The 25,016-nt window shown below is 34.6% G+C and overlaps 1 protein-coding gene across 1 annotated transcript in view; it reads right to left on the bottom strand.

Moving 5' to 3' along the window:
* The window catches only part of SMC5 (structural maintenance of chromosomes 5), a 76,584-nt gene that overhangs the window by 33,680 nt on the left and 17,888 nt on the right, over positions 1-25,016 (bottom strand). Inside the window, 10 exon segments of the mRNA XM_078152813.1 lie at positions 3,121-3,234; positions 5,322-5,476; positions 6,579-6,834; positions 11,068-11,139; positions 12,658-12,819; positions 14,287-14,427; positions 18,622-18,645; positions 18,648-18,758; positions 22,156-22,318; positions 24,612-24,664. Coding sequence (XP_078008939.1) covers positions 3,121-3,234; positions 5,322-5,476; positions 6,579-6,834; positions 11,068-11,139; positions 12,658-12,819; positions 14,287-14,427; positions 18,622-18,645; positions 18,648-18,758; positions 22,156-22,318; positions 24,612-24,664 — 1,251 coding nt within the window.

The following is a 25,016-nucleotide window of genomic DNA, read 5'->3' as shown; positions in this document are numbered from 1 at the left end:
GAGGACTACTCTTAGTCTCCATATGCAAAACCAAGAGGGACCTGTCCACACTATTTAAAAATATAGGAAAGAGCAGAGTCTAAAAGCTCCAAACCAGAAACAGGCTGGAGATATGAGTAAATAGCACAAAACAGCTAAACACAAGGAAGAAATATTATAAAGTAAGAAAAGACCAAGAAGTAAACCTAGAACAAGAGAGGAACTCCCCAGCAAGTATATAAAAGTATCTAGAAGAATTTAAGCAAAAGATAATATGTTAGATGAAATGAGTTAATGAAAAAAGAATGTGAAGTAGAATTACCAGAACAGAAAATAGTAAATTTTACCCAAAAATTGGACTCCTTGAAACTCAGAATGAGTGAAACAAAAAGCAATGATGACACAATACATAAGAAATATGAAAACAAATCAAAAGATATAAGGAAATTTAAAGCATACACTGTTAAAAAAAATTGACCTGGAAAAATAATCAGAGATCATATTATTGGACTAACTAAAAATCATGAAACTAAACAAAAAAGCTTGGATAACAGATTTCAAGAAATTACAGCTGAAAACTGTCCAGATGCAAAGTAGAAAGAGAAAAAAATTATTGGTTACCTCCTAAAAGAAACCCCAAAGTGAAAACTCCCCAAAACATAGCCAAAATTCAGAGTTTACAGGTCAATGAATAAGTATTGCAATCAGCTAGAATGAAAAATTTCAAGACCCAAGGAGCCACATTCAGGATCACTAAGATTTGGCAGTTACCACCAAAAAGGAAAGGTAATCCTGGTAAATGATACTCTAAAAGGCAAAAGATGAAAGGCTTACAACCAAGAAAAACCTACCTGCAGAAACTGAATACAGGGGATAAAATAGACCCTTAATCTAGTACCTTCAAAGGACTCTTGATGAAATACCAGAGCCAAATAAAATGTTCCAATGCAGACACAAAAGTCAAGTGAAAACTAAAAAAGTAAATACATTTGAGCAATGGAAGGGCAATGATGAAATGCTTATATTTTAACAGGGGAGAAGAAATAAATATTCCTTTAGAACTGTAATATTTTCAAGGGTCAGAGAGGGAGTTAAGTTAAATAAGACAGAGGACCTAGAGGTGATTTTGTTTTGTGTTAGTGCTCTTAAAAGAAGAAAGAAAAGCAGAGTAAAGGGAATACTGGAAGAAGGGGAAGGAACTTATTACAGTCAATCCTCAACTTTTGTGGGAATAATGCTCCTAGAAAATGGCAAAAAAGTAAAAAATTGTGACTGTTGGTACAATGAACCTATGGGAAATAGGTTGTTAGGTTCTTGTGACCACCAAAAACTAATCTTTCGCTAGAGATGACTGAAAATACATTTTTTCCCCTCCCCACAATTCTTTATAACAAATCATTCATTCTAATAATATGTACTTTTTCTAACATAGTATTCATGAAATAACCCATAAAATGTATAACATGCAAAACTTTCTCTTGCTTAACAATTCGTTAGAATTTTGTGACTTTTTGTGCTAATCTCTCCGTTAAAAAAATGATTTCAGACCATATTCACTTTTCACAATCCATGAAATCTATGGTACCATAAGTACTTCCCTCCTTTTTGCAGATATAATGAATTGTTGATTTGTTAACACCAAACTCATGGTCGACAGTGGCTGCAGTAATTCTGGCACGAAGTTTATCTAACACTTTTATTTTCTCATTGAGTAACTGTATCATTAACTTTGCATGCTTGGGCTTAGAGACCAAAGGACATGCACTATGCTTCAAAGGCATATAACTGCATCCCAAAACTTAAGTTTTTAAAGACAAACAATGAAAATAGGTAACAAATGCACAGGGTGCTCTTTACGATGGTAGGTTAACAAAACCAGTGAAGCGGCTAGTAGGTTATCAATTGCTCCACAAACTTGCTCACATCACGCCTCTCATTTTTTTCTCTACTTCGCACAGTTGTGGATATATGTGGTTGTAAACATGAAAGTGTAAATTAGGTTACTTAGGCAATTAAGTCGTGAAAGTTAAATGCACAAATGTTGAAAATTGGCTGTATCTCACAAAACAGGATTACACAAAATGAATAACATACAGATATGAAAGAAAGGGTGGGAGAAAATGGCATTATATGAATCTCACTCTCATCTGAATTGGGCAAAGGAAGACTGAATAAACACACATACACACACTCTGTTGTTCTTTAGGTTGATTAGCTGTGTCTGATTCTTTGTGACCCCATTTGAGGTTTTCTTGGCAAAGATACTGAAATGGTTTGCCATTTCCTTCTCCAGTTCATTTTACAGATGAGGAAATGGAAGCAAACAGGGTTAAATGACTTGCCCAGGGTCATACCACTAGTAAGTGTCTGAGGTCAAATTTGAAATCAGGTTTTCCTGACTCCAGGGCTAGCACTGTATCCACTGCACACCACCTAGCTTCCCCACTTTACACACACACACACACACACACACACACACACATACACATACATGTATATATACAAAAATACACAAAGAATTTGGTGCATAAATACATTAAACTTAATGCTGAAATAGGAGGGTAGAGTTGATGAGTGTTGAGGGTCATAAGCAGAGGGCTGAATGAGAAGGGAGGAGATTAAAAGAAAAAAAAAGAGTAAACATCTGTAATTAGGGGCAGGTTAAGGAGAAGGGGGGGGTGGGTAGAAAGTTGTCTATACATAGTTGTTTGCATGTTGTCTCCCCAGTTAGGACATAAGCCTCCATGAGAATAGGGATTGTCTTTCCCCTTTCTTTGTGTCCCTGGCACAGTGCCTGCATAGTGCATATAGTAGGTAATTAATAAATATTTATTGACCAACTGACATTTACACAAATAATATTCTATAATAATGTTAAAAATGCAATTTGTTGCAATCTGTATAAATTGAGGAAATACTCATAAAAATAAAATCACAAGTCCTTAAAGAATTAAATTTATGATAAACACAGAGAAGACAAGCAAAACCAAGAGAATCTATAAAGTGTTACCTGTTAACAAGTTAATTACATTATGCTATCTTGGTAAGAAAAATAAAATTCTGGTTTTTAGGCATTCTTTGAGCTCTGAAATTGAAAACATTCACTCAAATGTTCAAAGTATTATATCACTAAGCACTTGCCTCTTTGAGAAAATATTCCATGTCTTCTTGACTTTCAAATACAAAAGATCTCAAATCATTTGATGGAATGTGATTTTCAATATATTTGGCATTTTTATAGTCTTTCACGTGGATCTAAATTAAGAAAAGAAATAGTATGTTTATGAATATTGAAACCATTTTAAAATAGTGTCTCTATAAATGAAATATCAAAGAAGGTCAAAGGTTTCAGAAGAAATATTGTTTTAAGGCTCAACATTCTAAAAATAATTCTTGTTTAAGGTGGCAGTTACAATTTAATTCATCAAGTCTGGTCTTGTATAGAGTTAAATATATTTGTGAAAAGAAAACAAATCCCAGGTTCTACTAGCAACTGATTACTGTCGGTCACTGACCAATATTTTACCTTCAGGTATTTAAGTTCCTATTCTGTATATGTTCTTGATTAATTAAAAAATGCACATGCATGCAATACCTCAATAAAAATAAAAGGTTTTAATAAATATATCCAGCTACTGAAAATTTCCCAGAAATCCCCAAACTGGAAGATATGGAAATTGAAATGGGTAACTGGCAAACCAAATACAAAGAATGAAATAAAATCTCTTTAGAACTTAGAATCCATATGATGACTTTAGTATGAAGCTAAACATTTTTAGAAGAGCAATTCTTAAATTTGGCATTTAATACCATAGTATTTATTCAATATTTACTGAACACCTGCTCTTTGTTTGGTTTTGTGTTTTTTTTTTTTTTAGGCAACTGGGGTTAAGTGACTTGCCCAGAGTCACACAGCTAGTAAGTGTCAAGTGTTTGGTCTGAGGCCTGATTTGAACTCAAGTCCTCCTGACTTCAGGGCCGGTGCTCTATCCACTGTAGCTGTCCCAACACCTGCTCTTTGGCCAAGTCCTGTGTTAGGTACTGGGACAGGGGAACAAGGGGAGTAAGGAGTTTATAATCAATCTAATGGGTTTTTTAAAAAAGGTAAGCTAAATCATGAAATTCTCCCCAAAATAAATTTAAATTTTATTTAAATGATAAATGTGTCACAAAGTTGATGAGAGAAGACTGTTAGGAAAAAAAAAAAGATGAAAACAGGACGTCAAATTCCAGTAAAGTTAAGAACCATTTTTACAGTTAGTACATCTACTTGATTCTATGTTGCTACGCAGACTTAATGTGAATCACTTTCCAAGACATTTAATACTTAGGGTACTTCTAATGGGTGTCAAAGGCCTTCCAAATAATATTTTCTTTCTGAATATAAAAGTAATATTTAACTTGAAAGAAGATGTGCCTTAAATTTTTTAAAGTTATATATATCATATATGTATCTATAAGTAGGGGGGACATCGTGACAATATTTTTATAAACACTATCATTAATATAAATCAAATACATGCAAGAACAAACTAATTTGAATATTTACTATAAATAAAAATGTGATCAATATAAAATACAATTATGTTTCACATATCCAATATTGAAGGAAAACTAGTGGTCTGTTTAAACCAGGAGTTCTTAACTTTTTTGTGTGTGTCATGGACCACCTTTGGCAGTCTGGTAAAGTCTTAGGATCCCTTTTCAGAATAATATTTTTAAATATAAAAAAAACCATATAGTATCACAAAGGAAATCAATTATAACAAAATATAATCATCATAACATTTTTAAAAGTTCATGGAACTCAGATTAAGAACCTCTGATTTAAAGAACAGTCTAGCAAATTCTTCTGTAAGTAAAATATCTCTTTTTGTTATATAGATCATCATTCTCTGATCTATTTTATGTTTTATTATCCATACACAATATTTAAGACTGAATGGGGTTATTCCACATAAGTGAATGTGAGATATCAAAAACACATATACTTTAATTACTAGATTTTTATTTAAGTTACATTTAAAGTAGGCAAATATACTATATACTTCTCTTATTAAACATAGCATAAACAAAATCTGATCTTGACAATTCAGGATCATTATTATGAGTATCAATTATTGCATTATGTTATGCGGTACAGTAAAGGCCTCAGAGATTACCAAGGTGTAAGAGGCTGTGCATTTAAGCTTAATTCAAGATTAAAATCTGTTGCAAGTGGCCAGAAGTATGATTATGAAATAAATGAGGTGTTACTTTTCTAAAAATTCTTATTACAACAAAAATATAAATTATAATAGTGAAAAAAACAAGATGTTCTTAAAATGAGCAAAATCTCTTACCATGAGCACTATGGGTTCAAAAACTGTTTTCTTAAATCTATTTTTATTTTTTCTTAGCCACATAACAGCATCATGGGTATCACGATATCTCATTCTCAATTTCTCTTCCCTTTGATTCAGTAAGTTATCAAGGCATACAATACGAGCAGTTATAGCTATTTTTGAAAAACCAAATAAAACATTATGCCTCTGAAAAACAGAATGAGTTAATTCAGCCATTTATCAAACCTTTGTTAGATACAGTATATCTATCACTGTAATTGTTTCATAGGTAATTTTAAGAAACAGAAAATATAGTCACCACCCTCCCAACCTGGGAGTCATCCTCAATTCCTCATTCATGTAATAACTTATATCTAATTTGTTGCCAAGTCCAACTTTGTAAATTTCTCATATATATCCCCCTTCTCTGCTAATACTGCTAACACTGGTGCAAGCCCTCAACACACTGTTCCTAGAATACTGCAGTGCAATAGCCTTTTGGTTGGTTTCTCTCACAAGTCTCTTCCCACTCTAGTCCATCTTGCACTCAGCTGTCAAAGTGATCTCAAAGCAGATATCTGACCATGTCACTCCCCGCTCCCACCCCACCCACCCCACTCAATAAAACTCCAATGATTCTGTCACCTCTAGAATCAAATATAAAACTGCTTGGTTTTTAAAATCCTTCATAACCTGGCTACTTCCTACAGTGTTCTTACAACCTTGAACATATTTTGTGAAGCGGTAACACTGGCTTGCTGATCCTCACACACGACACTATATCTCTAGACCGCATGCATTTTTTACTGACTGTCCCCCATACTTGGAATTATCTCTCTTTTCATCCCTGTCCCCTGGAATCCCTCAAGTCTTAGCTAGAATCTCACCTTCTACGAGAAGCCTTTCCTAACCACCCTTAATGCTGGTGCCTTCCCTCCGAGGCTATACTCAATTTATTCTGCACATATATTTTTTGAATAGAGTTATTTGCATATTGTCTTCCCTTTCAGATTGGGAGCTCCCTGAGAACTAGGACTCATCTTTTGCCTTTCTTTGTATCTCCAGCGCTTAGCACAGTGCCAAATTCATAGATATGTGCTTAAAAATGCTTGTTGATTGACAGGAAATAAATATCTAACACATGAAAATAACAGCAGATTGTAGGACAGCCTCAGGTTTTATAACACACCAAATGTGGGAAAATAATAGCTTTTATTTGAACCAATATAGTATTCAAGTATATACATACTTTGGCAGAGTTTTAACAAAACTTACTTGCTTTATCTTTCTTTAGATTTTCTATCTCTTTTACCCTCTCATTTATCTCTACGTCAATTGCTGACTTTTCCTCTTCCACTTGTTTTAGATTCTCATTGAGGGAATCAATTTGGGGCTGCAGATTCTCACAGCTTCCTATGGACTCAATTTCCCTCTGGCAATCCTCGATCATCTTACGAGTGTTACTTATTCTCTGCAGTCTATTATCCTCTTCATCTCGCTTCACTCTGAAAGCATGCTTTGCTTCTTCAATCTAATAAGAGTACAAGATTAAGTTATTACTTGGGAATTTTCCTGTTGGTTTATAAGGCTCTATTACTGATTTTTTTAAAAAGGTAAAATCAGCATTCTAAGTGCATTCATATTTTATTTATGCCTTACTAATGGTTACAAAATCCTATTTTAAGCCCAACTAGATATTTTAAAGTATATGTAAACAAGATTCATTCTTATGTATATCAAGTAAATCTAAGCAAAATTCAGTCACAGGGCACAACAGAAATACAATGTGATAATAATATCAAATTCACAGAAACAAATGCAACTTGATGAATATTCAAATTTTCATATGGAAAAAGAAACCATTTTGTTTCACAAAAATTCAAAACCCCAATGTCCAATAAATTGAAAAACATAAATTACTAAGAAACTCTCTAATAAAAAATACTTGGAGAACTGGCAGAAATTAGGCTTATATCAACACTTATGCCATATTCCATTATACATTTTAAGTAGATACATAAGCTTAATATTAAAGATCATATTGATTATATGAAACTAAAAAGCTTCTGTACAAACAAAATTAATGCACTTAGGACAAGAAGGGAAGCGGCCGAATGGTAAAACTTTCTATCAAGTTTCTCTGATGAGGGTTTATTATCCAAGACAACTAACATATATGTAGGACCAAAAGACAGTCCCAATAAATGGTCAAAAGACAGGAACAAAGAGTTCACAAAAGAAGAAGTGCAAACTATATTAACAACTATATGAAAGAATGCTCCAAGTCACTAATGATAAGATAAATGTAAATCAAAAAGGCCTCACCTAAAGTTTTACCTCACACCCAGTAAACTGGCAAAGATGACAAGAGAAGAGAATAATTAATGTTGAGGAGGTTGTGGGAAGATAGGCACACATTGTTGATGGGGCTACAAATCAGTACAACCATTTTTTTGGGTTGTTTTTCTCTTTTAATTTAAAAAATTCCCCCCCCCTTTATTTTGAGTTCTAAATTCTCTCCTACTTCATTCCTTACTCACTGAGAAGGCAAACCAGATCCTCCCTCCCCCTCAAAAGGTCATTACAAAAACGTATAGGCATGCAAAATAAATTCCTGCATTAGCTGTGTCCCTGACACTTACAAAGAAGGAAAAGAACACAAGCTTCAGATCTGTCCTTTGAGCCCATCACTTCTCTATCTGGAGGTAGAAAGCATACTTTATCATGAGTTCTTTGGAATTATGGTTGGTCACTGTGTTGATCAGAATTGCTAGATCTTTCAAAGTTGATTGTCCTTACAATATTGTTGTTATTGAATAAATTGCTTTCCATGATTCTGCTAACTTCATTCTGTATCAGTTCATACAAGTCTTCCCAGGTATTTCTAAAACTAACCCTTTCTTACAGCACAATAGTATTCCATCATATCTATACAGCAGAACTTGTTCAGCTATTTCTCAACTGATAGGCATCCCCTTAATTTCCAATTCTTTGCTACCACCAAAAGAGCTGTATCATAAATAATTTTGTACAAATGGGTCATTTTCCTCTTTTCTTGATATAGACCAAGGAGCAGTATTTTTTTCACTAGAAAGAGTAACTTTTTGGGCACAGTTCCAAATTGTTCTCCAAAACGGGCGGATTAATTCATAACTCTACCAAGCGTACCTTTAATGTACCTATTTTCCACATGACCTCCAGCATTTGTCATTTGTCTCTTCTGTCATCTTAGTGAATCTGATGGGTGTGAAGTGGTACCTCAGAACAGTTTTAATTTGTGTTTCTCTACTAGTGATTTTCCGGCTATTGATAGCTTGGATATTTTCTTCTGAAAACTGCCTTTGACCATTTACCAATTGGGGAATGGTTCTTATTCTTATAAATTTTACTCAGTTCCCTATATAGCTTAGAAATGAGATCTTTATCAAAGAAATATGCTGCAAATATCCCCTCCCCTCTGCAATTTTTTGCTTCTCTTCTAATTTTAGCTGCATTGGTTTTGTTTGTGCAAAAAAGTATCTAATTTATGAAATCAAAATTATCCATTTTCTATCTGGTTAACCTTGCTATCTCTTGTTTGGTCATGAATTTCCCCTATCTACAAATATGACATGGTCCTCTAATTTTCTTATTATATCACCCTTTATGTCTAAATCATGTACCCATCTGGAGTTTTTCTCTTGGCTCCTGGCATTCTCTCTTCCTGGAATACCCTCCCCTCTTCTGCTCCAACTACTGACCTCTTTGGCTTCCTTTAGTCCCAAGTAGGGGATTTTAGAATCCTACTTTCTACAGACAGCTGTCTCCAACCCCTCTTAACTCTAGTACCTTTCTTCTGTTAATTATTTCCTACTTATCCTATATATAACTTGTTTTGTATATATTTATTTGCATGTTGTCTCACTCATTAGACTGTTAGTTCTTTGAGGGCAGCGACTGTCTTTTGTGTCTTTTTATATTCTCAGCATTTAGCACCGTTTCTGGCACAGAACAGGCCCTTAATAAATGTTTATTGATTGATTATACAGTATGAGATGTTTTGCATCAAGTATCTGCCAGAATGTCTTCCAGTTTTCCTGGGTTTTTGTTAAAATAATGAGTTCTTATACCAAGAGCTGGGGTCTTTGGATTCATCAAATACTAGGTTACTGTGTTCATTTGCTTCTGTATATCGTGTACCTAATCTATTCCAGTAATCAACCTTTACTTCTTATCCATGACCAAACTGTTTTTGACAATTATCTCTTTGTTTGAGACCAGGTACTGCCAAGTTTCTTTCCTTCCTATTGTTTTTCATTTATTACCTTGATATTCCTGACCTTTTGTACTTTTGTTACAAATTTTTCTAGCTCTGTAAAGTAATTCTTTTGTAGTTTGATTGGTATGACACTGGATAAGTAAGTTAATTTACTTTGCCATTTTTACTATAATGGCTCAGCCTGCCCATGAGCAATTAAACATTTCTCTAATCATTTAGATCTGCCTTTATTCATGTAAGGAATATTTTATAATTGTGTCCATATAGTTCCTGTGTGTGTTTTGACAGGTAGACTCCCAAGCATAACCCAACCTGAAGGTTTTCTAAGAATCCACCCAAGCACAATTTAGAACTTTTCTTGCTATTTATTAACTTTATTTATTTATTTAACTTTATTAACTTGTCTCATTTTCCCCTCACACCTTCAAAAAAAGAAACATTTGGCTTCTTTTGGTGCTGAAATTTCATATACACACTCCTCTAACTTTGTTGCTTTTCTTAGATTCAAAATTCTCATAGCTTCCTAAAAGCTAGCTATGTTACATATTCTATCTCAATTTCACTTTTTATCAGCTACAGGGGGAAAAACTTCCAGAACTTTGGGAAAGAACAGGCAGAAGGGGGAATAAAAGAGTATTACTTTACTCCTGCTTTCCTGTCCTTTCAACTATGAAGCACAAGAAGGAAGAAGGGAAAAATGACACTGATATATAAATTCCAGCATGAAACCTGTATAATAATCTCTCTCCAAATAGAAATTTCTCTGGCAATTTATACTTTATGGGAGAGAACAAAGCAATCTCATGACATATTTTCAACTATGACCAAATATGCAAATAAAATATTTCCTTCAAAGGTAGCAATGTCTATTAATTTACCTACATTATATTTATATCTAAATATTTCTTGGAGGCCATGACAACAGTTAACTTCCATGTAAAAGCAAATTCATTCTACTAAGCACAAGAAAGTCCTCGTGGGCCAAATTCCAATGAGGTTACTGGGTATGTTTTTATCATTTATATCTTAATTAACTTAGGAGATTCCAATCATGTATGTCCACTATTCCCATGAGTGGAAAATATTAACTCTCATGGGATTCCCTACTCAAGCAGTACAATTTTGAACAAGTCTTCCTACCACATGATAGTGTAGGGAGAGCTTTAGCAAAGCTGCAATTCCCCAGAAATTTCCCATTTCACTCTCATATTTGTACCAGGTTTCTATTTTCTAGGACACGTATTCATACTCTTTTTTGTATCATGGACCCCTTTGGCAGTATGGTGAGAAACCTATGGACCTCTTTCTTAGAATGATGTTTTTAAATGCAAAAAAATTAAAAAATTTAAAAAAAAATACAAAGTAAACCAATTATACTGAAACATGTTTATAAAAATACTTGGAAAAATAAGTTTACAAACCCCACATTAAGAACCACTGCTCTAGGGCAAGGTCAGTACATGCATCACTAAATCAAGCAGTTAATATCTCATTATGCGGTCTTACTTGTTTGTCTGTCTTTTCTAATGCATCTTTTTTTTCTTTGCATTTACAAGATGTATCTCTAATATCATTATTCTGTAAGGAAATAAAAATGCATATAAGTTAAAATTTAAGTAACTGCATAAATTTATCTGACCCCAATTTTCCAGATCTCAAGTAGGCAGGGAAGCCAGGTAAAGTCATAGCAGGACTTTCCCATGACACCTTAAGTTAAAGTCATCATATTTGTAAACAAATGCCCAAACATTAGCTTTCTAGCAGTATAAGCATGCCTATGACTGTCTTTTTTTAAATTTAACCAATAAAAAAGTTTTTCTCCACTTAACTACCTGCTCTTTAGCATTTGGCCTTCTGAAGATAGAATTTCCGGTACAGTAACACCTAATATTTCAGATTTTTCTTTAGTAGCTACCTACCACTCATATCCTTAACAAAAATGCTTTTTAGTCTTTTAAAAAATAAAATGAAATTGTTTTTTAAAAGTCTGGAACAGAAATAACCAACTATATCAGAATATAATTTTTATAACACAGAATTAATAAGAACAAGAACAGGCTGCATTTCCCATAGGAAACTGCAACTTTTTCCAGGAACAAAGGCCAGGCTTACACAGTAACATAGAGGCACATGGTGGGTATGAGCTGGCTGCAACACATAACTGAGGAAGAAATTCAAAGAACAGGAGCAAAATTCATTAGGAAAATAGGAAGAGTAGATGGGCTAGTGTTGTGGCAATACTTAAGTGATATCAGGTGGATAGTCCAAATGGTCCCACCAATATCCTGCCATTAAGAGAAAGTAAGGAATGCCATTAGGTGGACCCCCTATAGCAAGTGTATAGGAAGACTCCCAAAGGATGGACAGGGATGGATTAGCATAGGAGGGAACATCCAGAAGACTGATGAGATCACAAATGCGTATGAAAATTGAATATTTCAACAGAAATGATGTTTGAGATCTAAATAGTAGAAACTGTCCTATAATAACAATGGACTATGTTTCAAATGTTCAACATGAGGAACACGCATTTGCAAAGTTTTTCCAATGATATGTGGAATATTGTTGTACTGAGACATCTACGCTTTTGTCCAAACCAGTCTAAGAGGGCTGGCTGGAATCAAGATTGTAATATGTTGAACAATTTTTTTCATTGTCTGAAGCTTCACATTCAGTACAGGGATCATACCCATGGCATTGGGTTTGTTTAGAGTGATTCATGCCTGCAGTTATTTAAACAGTATAATGAATAAAAAGCATAACTGATTAGGAGTCTGAAGAGCCAAAGTCTAATTTTACTTTCTTAAATGTTCTAAGCCTCATCTGACACATTGTTAATCTTTAAAAGGTCCCTTCCAAATCTAAAGTTCAACGACTTTAGGATTTTATATATATAGCACTTTGCACACTTTAAAGTGTTATATAGATGTTATTCCTATTACAAAGTTTTGGTAGAGAGAATGCTCTACAGGCAGAATCTCTTTCCAGTTCCTCAGTTTCTAGAAGGGCAGATTTGGTAGCACCAACTTAGGCTCTGTATTACACATTTTTGCTTAGCTTTTCTATATAAGAAACAATTCCACGTAGATACAGTACCTTCACTTTGACCTGATTATCCAATTGTCGGCGCTGCCTTTCATACTCTTGAATTTTTTGTGTTAGAGGGCCCTGTGTCTCTTTGAGTTTTCTGAGCTCTTCCTTCATCTGTTCACGATTCTGCTTTACTTCTTCATACTCTTGGCGAACATTTTCATATTCCTTGCAAAAAAGCGAGGTGATGGAATTTAACCTGCTTTTCTAGGTTGGTACATAAATGATATTAAAGTACATGGGCTAAAGAGAATAGGAAGACAAATAGCAGATGGAAAGATAAAAAGAGGTAAATTGGGGGGGGAAATAAATATTTGAGAAAAGGGCAAAGGAAAAGAAAAAAGGAGACAAACAGAATGTGTCCAGAAGTCTTCCTAGTATCTAAAAATAATCATTCCTACTCTATTTAAGTAGTAAAATGGTAAAGAAAAATAAATTTCACAACACATCCTCATTGACAGTGAATACATTAATGAAGTCAAGAGCAAGGAATTCAAATTATAGCCCAAAACCTTAAAGTGAAAATCCATAGTGCTCTTACTGAAAGTTATCTTAAGAGATGTCAATTCACAAGATAAAATAATTAATTAAAGAGTGCCTAAGGTCAAAGCAAATACTTTATATAGAAATTAGAGGCAGAATCAAAGAACACAGAGTGCCTAAGGTCAAAGCAAATACTTCATATAGAAATTAGAGGCAGAATCAAAGAACACAGAGAATATGAGATTTTAGCAAGAATATTTTAGTGAATCAGAATGTAAATTCTATATTTACTGCATCTTCCAAGTGATTTCTCACTGACCTGACTCAAGATATCAAGACTAAATTCTCACAAACATGCTCACACATACGCATGTGCACACATATACTCTAATACTTCCTCTCTCTCAACACTTGAAAATATACATATTTTCATTCACAAATGCAAATCAAATACTCCTCATTTTAAGAGCTGCCATAGCCAAAAGTATTTTTACTGGATGGCTAACCTTCTGGTGGTGGGTTCTTCTACCCTTATCTAGCTAGGCTGATATTCCTAGACTACAATGAAAGGGTCCACTGGCAGCCTAACAGTCTTTCTGGCTTGATAAAACCGATTCCACCCCAAAATAAAGTAGCAGAGTAAAACTTGATTGGAAACCCTAGATGAGTAAGATTGAAAAAAAAAACTGATGAAATCCATTCCAATTCAGCAAGTATTCATTAAGCATCTAGTATATGCAAAGGCATGTACAGGCTGGGATCATAAGGATGAAAAGAAATATATCCCCCTGCCCCCAAGGAGCTTGCCTTTCTACCAGGAGATACAATATATAAAGTAATAAGTGTATATATGATTATTAAAGGAGAGAAATCTTTACTTGAAATCTATAGACAGAATTCTCAGATACAGATTAAACAATAAAATAACCCTTGATCAACTATCTATAATAAAACAGTAATTAATAACAAGTGAACAAATACAATTTCACAAAATGGAACAAGAAAACATACACTAGTATAATGTAATAAATGAGACAAAAGATTGTAAAATGAATGTAGTACAATAAAGGTGCATTTTTATTACTGCTATCCACTTAAACTACCCATCTTTTTCATTTGAAAATGAAATTATCTCCAAAAATTAAGACTTACCACCCATGGCCTTTTTGCTTCAAGCATTTCAATTAAATCCAAATGACGTTTACACTCATAATATCTCTCCACATCCTGTTTATGTCTTTCATTAGTCTGTTTCAATTTTTCCAAGTAGTCACTTTTCTCTTTGCATGCGATCTATACAGGTATATATTACACAAAGCAGACTAAAAATACTTGTACGTAAAAATCTGTTAAAATAAAAAATCTGATACATGTAAAAATTCCATTATGGTGAATTCCATGGGATCTTCAAGTTATATTACTGTAACAAAATTTAAACGATAAGGAATTTTATTGCTTACATTATTATTGTTGGCATTCTCAGTCTCCACATTCTAGAAATGAAATTCAATTTAATGCAACAAAAATTTACTAAGCCTCTATTTCAACATTGTGAATTAGTAACCAGAAAGAAATCTTCTAAACATAAAATCAAGGAATCATAAACGAGTTACTCTCAATGCACTTGCTTTTCAAAGCTACCAAATCATTTTGAGTTATGTGCTAGCTTTGTTTTTGTTTCGTAGCTGAGAGCGAATGTAAGATTTTCAGACAGGAATGACTGATATAGGAATACTGGATTTAGAGTCAAGAGGATCAGGGATCAAATTCTAGATCTGGTACTTACTGGTTGTATGACCCTGAACATGTAATTTAACTCCTCTTAGTCCCATTTACCTCATATTAAAATAAGAGGATCAGATTCATTAATATCTAAGAACCCTTTTAGCTTTAAATTCTCTTGGATTTCCACAGGAAAATATATACCCCCCCCAATATTATGTACCACATGAAAAACACATTATAATCGTTTTTAACAACTTACTACCAGCTATCTACTAAGAAATGGACTGAATCCTGTTACAGAATTCTTTTGTGAACGGTATTCATCATAATAGGACTATACTAGTCTGTATATCATTTAAGCTTAGACTAAAAGTTATAATCTGGATAATTTTGCCCTTTTTGGAGGGAAGGGGGTATACCTAGAACTTAGCATAGAGCTTGGAGCATAAAAAGAGCTTACTAAATGTTGGGTAACTGACCAATTACCATCAAGGAGATTGATGAGAGACAGCACGGTTCAGTGGAAACAGCACTGGATTTAAAGTGAAAGGACCTGGATTCAAATCTCAACTTTGCTACTTACATTACTTATGTGATCTAGTGCAATTCCTTTAACCTCTCTGAGCCTCAGTTTCCTCATATGTAAAAACAGATGGTTGGATTCTAACATTTTCTTGGTCTATATCTATGGAACACTCTAAGTGTGTGATACATTTACAAAGATAAGTAAAACAAGGTAATTTCAAGAAAAGAGACAAACAATTGGGTGGATAAGTACAGGCTTCCCAAGAAAGTGGCCCTGTCCTTAGCTTTGTAGGACGCTAATAATTATAAGAGGAAAGAGGACATTATGAGCATACAAAAGAATGGAGGAATCAAAGGCCTCATTTGGAGAAAAGCAAGTAGGCCAGTTTGGTTCAAAGGTAGACTGGGTGAAGAGGAGCAATGGGATATAGGGCAGGCTGGGAATATATTGTGAAGGACTTTAATTGCCAAGCTTGGAAAACGACATTTTATCCAAGAGGCAATAGGGAACCACCTGGGAATCTTGAGCAGGGAAGTAACATGGTAAGATCTGTACATTAGGAAGATTATTTTAGCAACCAACCTATCAATAAGAATTTATTAAATGCCTACTATATGTCAAATGCTGGGGCTACAAAAAGAAAAGTGAGACAGCTTGTGCCCTCAAGGAACTTAAAGTCCACTAGTGGGATACACAGTATTCACAGATAAGGAAATATAAGGTGAGGCAACGAACTACTGGGGGAATTAGAAAAGGCCTTTTGAAGAAGGTAGTACTTGAGCTAAGCTTTGAAGGAAGCTAAAAAGGTCCAAGAGACTAAGATGAAGAGGGAGAAAATTCCAGGGATGGAGAATAACCTGTGGATTACCAAAGGCATGGAGGCAGAAAGGGAATCTCGCATATACTGAAAAAGCAGGTAGGCCAGTTTGGCTGCAGCATCAAGTGTGTGTGTATGTCCAGAGAAGTAATATGTAAACATCTTAGAAAACTAGACTGGAGGCAGACTGTAACGGACTTTAAATGTCAAAAGGAGTTTGTATTTTAAACCTAAAGATAATGGGAAGCCACTGAAGCCTCTGAAGCAGGAGAGTGATATGGTCAGATCTGCAAACTGGAAAGATCAATTTTGATAGTAACAGTTGAGGTAGGGGGATGGTGAAGGCCTAGATTAGCATGATTGTGCTATGACAAGAAAAGCGGACGGATATGAGGAATACTGAGGAGGCAGAATTGGTAAGACTCAGCAAATGATTACATATAGGGAGAGAGGGGTGTGTAAGTGAGAAAAGTTGAAGACTTCTAGATTGTGAAGGTGGGTAACTGACAGAATAAGAGTGCTCCTGAGATAAACAGCTAAGTTAGAAAAAGAGGTCAGTTTAGGGGGAAAGATAATGAATTCTATTTTGGCCATGGTGAGTTTGAGATGCTTACACAACATGCACTTGGTGATAGAGGACTACAGTTTGGGGGATTAGGACCGGATACATAACTCTGAGAATCACCTGCATAGAAATGACAATTGAACCCATGAGAGTTGAGGTCAAGAGAGAAAGTATACAGACAGAACAGTGGACAGGACAGAGCCCTAGTGTACATCAAAACAAAGATGTATGGAATGATTGATAAAACTACAAAGGAGACTTAGAACTATCAGCCCTAGAGGCAGAAACATGATTAAAGAAGCCTATCTTGGAATGAGATAGGAGGGGATCAAGGTCATAAACAGAAAGGGTTAGTCTTGGCAAGAAGAAGGGTTATCTCTTTCTCTGTGACTGAAGCAAAGGATGATGGATGATACTGAGGTATTTTGAAGGATGGTCTTGGGGAGGTAAGAGGGCTTGTACCCACGGAAGAACTAAGTGAAGAATGAACTGAGGAAGGGAGAGAGGAGGAGTAGGGAGTCCAGTTAGGAGTCTATTGTTAAAGTCTAGGTGAGAGGTGATTACAGTCTAAACCAGCAAGTGGCCACAAGTGAGGAGAAAGGGATGGTTTAGAGACATGTAACAGAGGTAGAACTGATAAGGTCTGCCAACTGATTGGATAGGTATGTATATGTGAGGGATAAGTAGAGGATGACTTCAAGGTTTTAAACCAGAGTAACTAGAACACAGTGGAAATACCTTCAACTGACATAGGGATGCTTGGAAAGGAATATAACTTGTGATGAAGGATTGCAGCTAAGGTGGTGAGGGGTTGGGACTAGAGTTATCTGCATAGAGATGATAAATGAACTTCAGGGACTGATAAGATCAAACGATGAAATCACCAAAAGAGAGGGTGAAGAGAGAAAAAAGGACCCAGGACTGATCCTTGAGTAAGATCTATGGTTGTGGATGATGAACTAGTGAAAGAGTGATCAGATAGACAGACAGTAGAACAAGGAGAAAGAACAGCTAGGGGAAAGAAGGTATATTCAGAAGGAAGTAGTCAACATTTTCAAAAGCCAAAGAGAGCTAAAGAAAGATGAGGATTAAGAAAAGGCAACTGAGGGGCAGCTAGGTGGCACAGTGGATATAGCACCGGCCTTGAAGTCAGAAAGACCTGAGCTCAAATCTGGCCTCAGACCAAACACTTGACACTTATTAGCTGTGTGACTCTGGACAAGTCACTTAACCCCAATTGCCTTTAAAAAAAAAAGGCAACTGAATTTAGCAATTAAAGAGTTATTTGCTAACTGTGGAGAATGATTTCAGTCAAGTGGTCAGAAGCCAGAATGTAAGGGGGCTGAGAAAGGAAGTAAAAAAGTGGTATCTGTTTTTTTCTAGCAACTTAGCTGTGAAAGGGAGGGGAAATAGAGGAAAAATGTAAGCTTCTTGACAGTAGGAATTGTCTTTTGGCTCTTTTTATATCCCCAGGCTTAATATAGTGCCTGGCACACAATAGGCAATTAATAAATGTTTACTGAATTGAACTGAAGAGTGACAAGGTAAAGTTTTTAAACATAAGAAAAACCTGGGATAAAGTATACACATTTCATTATTTTGAGAAGTTAGAATAATTTGTTGTTCATATTCTCACTCAAACTCCATTACTACTGGCTTTTTTAAAAATGCCACCACAAAACCTTTACTTAATTTAATTACCTAAATACCATCTTTAAGCATGATTGTAAATGTCCAATATAAACAAGTTAAAGATAAGGTAATGTAAAAGTTATCTTTTACATCATTAACACACACCACAACTCCAGTCTAAGAAACATCTTTTTAATTTGGTTCCCTATACTATTAAAATACCTGAAGATGTTTTTCTTTCTCTCTCTGAAGTTTTTGAGTTCACAATGAAACTTGTGCATTTCTGGAGGACCAATTGACTTCTCAGTAGCTTCAAGAAGTTCAATTCTGCTGAGTTTTGCAAATTCCCCAACTTTGTCCTAGAGTATCAGAAGCATCAGTAATTAGTTATGAAAATGACATTACATAAGACATAATAGTCATTTGTAATTTACTGATGTTTTCTAAGAACCACAAAGAGCTATTTAAGTGAAGTACTGGTAAAGAAATGCTACAGGTAGCCTTTGGCCAGAGTTATAATCAAAGGCAGTCAAAGAACAATTGTCTAGACTTAACCTGGGGTCCACGAATTTCTTTTTAAAAATCTTTTGATAACTGTATTTCAATATAATTGGTTTTCTTTATAATCTTGTATATTTTATTTAATGCACTGAAAAACATCATTATAAGAAGGGGTTCACAGGTTTAAGCAGAGAGCCAAAGGAGTTCACAACAAAAAAAAGGGTAAAAAAAACTTTAGACTCTAGACAAAAAAATGATAACTCACATGATAAAATATCATGAATGTAGTCCTTATGTTTTCTGAGATCTTTATAGAAAAAAAATCCAATTACTTCAGTACTTTAAGGTACAAACTTTGGTATCTATCTATCTAAAAAATAAAACAGTACCAATGTGAAGCAGAACTGAAGGCTGAAGTCAGTGCCAAATTAGAAGAATAAAAATGAGACAGCAGCGGCAATTAGGTGGGGCAGTGGATAGAGCACTGGCCCTAAAGTCAGGAAGACCTGAGTTCAAATCCAGCCTCAGACCAAACACTTGACACTTACTAGCTGTGTGACCCTGGGCAAGTCACTTAACCCCAACTGCCTTAAAAAAAAAAAAGAAAAAATAAGATGGCGTAGCAAGCAACTGACCTATTTCAACAAGCTATTAACACTAAGACAATAGAAATAGAGCAGACACCAACATAGACTCACCATTTCCTAAAGAAATTTCACTGATGTAAACTAACTGCCACAATGAGGAAAACCAAGTGTCTAGTGACTGCCTCAGCCAGAAAATGTTTGATCTGCTTGCCAAGCATAGGGATATACCAGCCAAAGGCAATACTGGTTTAGAATATGTATCAAATTAATCTGTAAAAATTTTATGCAGATAGATTGAAGATTATAGGCAGTAGTCTCTCATAAACTGCAAGAATGGATGGAAAATTATAGCAAATTTGGTGAGAAATCTAATAATGCCACATTATCTTGAGAACATTTAATCATGAAACTCAAAGAATAGATAAAGATGAAAAATGGTTAAACGTCTGTCAAGATTTCCACAACAAATTCTTTTCTCCATCACTGACAGTGGAGGGCCCATATTTGGAGACCCTAATAAAATAGTCTTTAGTGCGCTTGTAGAAGAAATAGAAATGGCACTAATGAAAAACAAAAAAAGAAAGTGGAAGAGCACTTGGACCGGCTACATATATTTACTCAAAGAGGTCTCCACTGGAGGTGTCACATTTCTGAGAATGTTAAAGGATCAATTCTTTAAATATCTGGAAAAGGATATATTGCCAGGTTATTTTCCCCATATACTTGGGAGAAAAAAAGAATCACAGATCCTATTATTGCCAAAAAATGCAAACATGAAAATATTAGTAACTACTAACCCATATGCCTACTTTCCCATTTCTATAATACCTTTGTGAGAATTACCCATATATGTGCAGGGTACTCTTAATAAAAGAGATGAAGAGGGAAATAGGTAGGCTTTTGAAAAAGAAATTCTTTAACAAAGTTACCCAACTTGCTGAAACATATGGAAGAGTGGCTCAGAAAGCTTTTTGTGCTCATAGCTCAGTACTCTTCACCCAGAGGAAACATCACAATAAAAGAATATTTAAGTTGGCAACAAGGAAGAGTTCGCTGGCAGCTGCGCCAGATCTATTACCAGGCCTTGAGATTCCTCCGCCTCTCCAGACCCTTCCCTATCCCCACACAATAATCCCCTTCTTTATTTACATAGCACTCAAAATAGAGGAGGCAGTTTTGTACCTCTATGGATTAAACTGCAATTGTGAACTTCCCAATACCAAGCTAGGAAAAGTAGGTAGCTAACTGCAGTGGGGGAATAGGGAAGGAGACTATGGAAGCCTTGGGGCAGAGAGAAGAATTTTGTGACATACCTATTGAAACTTCTAACATACTCTTTGATATCCACTGATATAGAGAATATAACATCCCACCATACTCATAAACTCATTGACTAAATAAACATTTCATTTGGCAGAGTAGTCTTCAGGCTCTCTTCCAACAAGGTTTTTTCCATGTGTAATTAAAATTATACAAGATTCCTTGAAAGATGTAACAAAGAAGATTTTATTTAACAATCCTCTGATTATTGAGATAAAAAACTATGTTTGCCAAAGGCATTTGCCAGTACTATGAAAGTTATCTGGAACAGAATCCAAGATACCCAATAGACAAGGAAGAATACCCTACAGATGGTGAGGCCTCCTGGTTGTTTGAAAATATTATTGTGTTGATTGCATCAAGCCCCAGAACACTGTATAACCTCCTAAATGATATTTATTATCACTCAAAAGAGTTCAGCTTAATTATTCACACAAGAAAAACCAAGTGGATAAGGAATGTCTATTGTTCAGACTTTGATATACAAATGAAGAGTCAGTTTATAAAGCTGGTCCATCAGTACAAACATCCTGGACAGACACTCTAGAATGACAATGAACTGTCAAATGTTGAAGAAAAAAAAAGAGTAAGTTGGTTTCTAGTTGGGAAAATGCACAATGCATTCAATGTCCCAAAACTTCCCCTGAAACAAAGACATTTCTTTTTACCACCAATATTCTTCTGATAATACTACATAGCTGTAAATCCTAGAATAGTAATGTCTTTGAAAAATTAAATATTGTGGTCACCCAAAAGGCAACGGACAGGTACATAGCAAGCACAAATGGACTGCAGCATATTACCAATGAATGACTGCCGAGCAGAAATGCAATAAAGGATGTTAAGATGTATTATCTGAAAGAGAAGGCCCATTCATGTAGCAAAAATGAGAGATAACCAATGGACAGTCTGTATGCTGCACTGACCTCCACACAAAGTCGAGAGATCTAGAGGGAAAAAAATCCCAGAACTCTGAGTAGAGTCCTAGGGGAGGGTTTACATGCGGACATAATTAAAAGCTACATAAGAATGGGAAAGTATGGATTGGTTACAATCTTTGGAAGGAGAAGCCACACTGAAGAGAGTACAGATCCACTGAAAGAAGTATTAATGCAATAGATTCTTTACTAATTCAGATTTAACAACTGAGAGAAATTGGAAAGCTATAAGTATTGCTTCTTGAAAGTATGAGTTTGTTATGCATTAAGAATATAACTTGTCCGATATCACTAAATTTACAATCTCTAAAAAATGTATCCCAAAACATTTCAATTATTTTCCCCTTCAGGAACCAAAAGCTCTTTAAATAATGCAAACAAAAATTTTAGTCTTTACAACTTCTTCATACCTGAGGAAGAAACTGGCAAAGATTGCCTACTTGAATATTCAAGGCCGCTACCTGTTCTTCTACTGCCTTCTGAGTTACAGATTTTTTATCAATGAACCAAGATGACTGATTTTTAAGCACATCAATCTCTCGAGTAATTATGACATTTCCAGAAGTCTTGAACCTGGTTAACAAACATATTTTAAAATATTTTATTTTCAAAACACACAGTTTGAAAGTTGCCTATAATTCACTGGTATCAAAATTAATTTGTCACAGTTTTAAGGATCATAAACAATTAAAAAAAACCAAAAACCCAAAGCTATATACTTCAATCTTTGTTCCATTTGAAATCCTATAGGGTTTATCTTCTCTTGGTATTTCATCCACAAAATCTTAAAAGTAGAAAGAACTTTAAAGATGATATAGCCTAAGTAATAACATATAACTGGTGGCAGCTAGGTGGCACAATGGATAGAGTGTGAAGCCTGCAGTCAGGAAGAGTCATCTTCCTGAGTTCAAATCTGGCCTGAGACACTTACTAGCTTGTGTGACCCTGGGCAAGTCATTTAACCCTGTTTGCCTTAGTTTCCTCATCTGTAAAATGAGATAGAAAAGGAAATGGCAAACCATTCTAGTATCTCTGCCAAGAAAACCTCAAATGGGGTCACAAAGAGTCTGGAAAAGTCCCTGTTTACAAATGTTAGATATTTATTTTTCAGTCTAAATTACTTAAAGGGTAAAATACTATAAACACTCAAACCAAAATTACCTAAAGTAGCATTTACTTATTGAATCCATAAACATTTAATTGACAGAACTTGCCAAATGACTGGATATGGTGGGTAAGGGAAGGAGAAATATTAAAGATGACCCAAAATTTTTGAATTGTAAGTGACTGGGAAGAACTGTAGAGCTGTTGATAGAAATAAGGAAAGGTCAGAAGGAAGAGTAAACTTCTTCATTCCAAAATAAAAATTTAAAAAAAAATTCCTTTAAGACAAACTATTTATATCCCTGCCCTAGGAAAGGTGTGAATTATCAAATGTGATAAGCTATATCCAATGACCTAATCCCCTAGCAAGTAGTCTTCTCAATCAATTTGAGGGATGGTGCATTCATTCCATTCCTAGGTTGGAGTGGGGAACAAATAAGAAAAAGAATATAGAGGCTGGATGGGGGAAAGCTGAACATTCAGCCTTAAAAGTACAGTTTATTTTGAACCATTGTGAATGCTCAGATAAGATGCAATCAAATTCAATAAAAATTAAATCTTGCAAATCCAAATCTAAACGATTTCTTAATTATTGGCACCATTTCTTCTTTTTTCAATAGTACAGGAAACAAAGCTAAGATTTCTTTTATTTATCCATCTCCTATGACTACTGAAGCTACTCCAAGTAATAATTTTAATTCTCTTTAGTGAACCTTGATTAATTTAGCTATAAATTCTCCAAGTTCAATCCCTCATTTTTACTTTCTTTTCGTGCACACTTAAAATTTTTTCAAGGAAATAATTTTCTTCTAAACTATAAGTGAAGAAGATGGATGGTATTGCATAAAGAACACTGAACCTGGAATCAGAAGACTTGAGTATCTTAGTCTGATACTACTGTGGAAATCCTGAACACAAAATTTACTTAATTTCTCAGAATCTCAGTATCCTCATCTGTAAAATGAAGAGTTAGACTAGATCTTTAAAGCCTCTTCCAAGTCTAATATTCTGTGATTTGTTATTATCCTCTTCTAACCTATTTCTTTTACATAATTTCTCTATTACCATAACTACTTCAAAGAGTAAGAGTCCTCTGAGGTTCTTGCACATGTACTAGAAAGCAGAGGGTAAATTTCCATCTAAACCACCTGAAAAAGCCAATTTATACTTCGTATTTGTATCATACCTACTTCCTTCTATAATTCCACTCCCCCTTCCATCCCCCCAACAGAACTCTCTTAACTTCATTTCACTTAATGTACTCTCTCTGGCCATCATTACAAACCCCAAAGATGACTACTCACAAAAAATGAAATAATTTATTTAGAATCTAAATGTTCATTAACATATAGCTTCACTTTGCTTTGGGTTTACATTTATGGCCACTGAGTATTCTGTACTGCATATAATACTTCAACATTGCATATTGTTAAATTCTTCTACATCTGATAACAATTCATTATCTAAAACAACTTTAAAACAAGAACTATTTAAAGTAATTTCAATGGAGAAAATGTCCCCTAAAGGAAATCACTTTTTAAAGAAAATGCTTGCATTTTAAAAAGAATAATCAAAAGGCAAAGTTAGGCAGCATATTTACTTGTTTGAATAAAACAGTTTAAATAATGTTGACAAGATATAAATGATATTATTGTATTATTGCCATTTCTTAAGTCAATACATAGCAAAGTAATATATATTAAATGAATATAAAATAAGAGGCTAAATACTGAAGTTTAATTTGAACATTTTCAACACTCACAATTCAATTTCAACTGAGCCTTTGGCACACCCTCGCTTCACATAAAAGCCAACCTATAGAACACAAGAAAAGGCAAAATGGGTGAGCGAATTCTTGGAAAATTATTTAACTTGCTAGATAAGCAGACATTTGACACAGGCATTACTAAATATCTATATTTATCAGATGACCACATTTGATCCTTTAATGCACACAAAACATACCCCCTCAACTGCGTAGAGCTGCAATACTAAAATTCTGGCACTTCCCACATAGTACCTTTAATTCATTACAATGGCAGAGTATACAAAGCACACAGACTGGGAGAAATATAGTTTAAATAAGACAATATTGTGGTGCTTACAGTCTAGAAAAGGGATATATCACACACACAAATACTATTGTACAAAATAAACGATTAAGAGA

The sequence above is a fragment of the Phascolarctos cinereus genome, unplaced genomic scaffold (assembly GCF_003287225.1).
Source record: "Phascolarctos cinereus isolate Bilbo 61053 unplaced genomic scaffold, phaCin_HiC Scaffold_4;HRSCAF=312, whole genome shotgun sequence".
Taxonomy (NCBI): domain Eukaryota; kingdom Metazoa; phylum Chordata; class Mammalia; order Diprotodontia; family Phascolarctidae; genus Phascolarctos; species Phascolarctos cinereus.
Note: the sequence above shows the minus strand (reverse complement) of the source record. Positions and strands in the feature narration are given on the sequence as shown.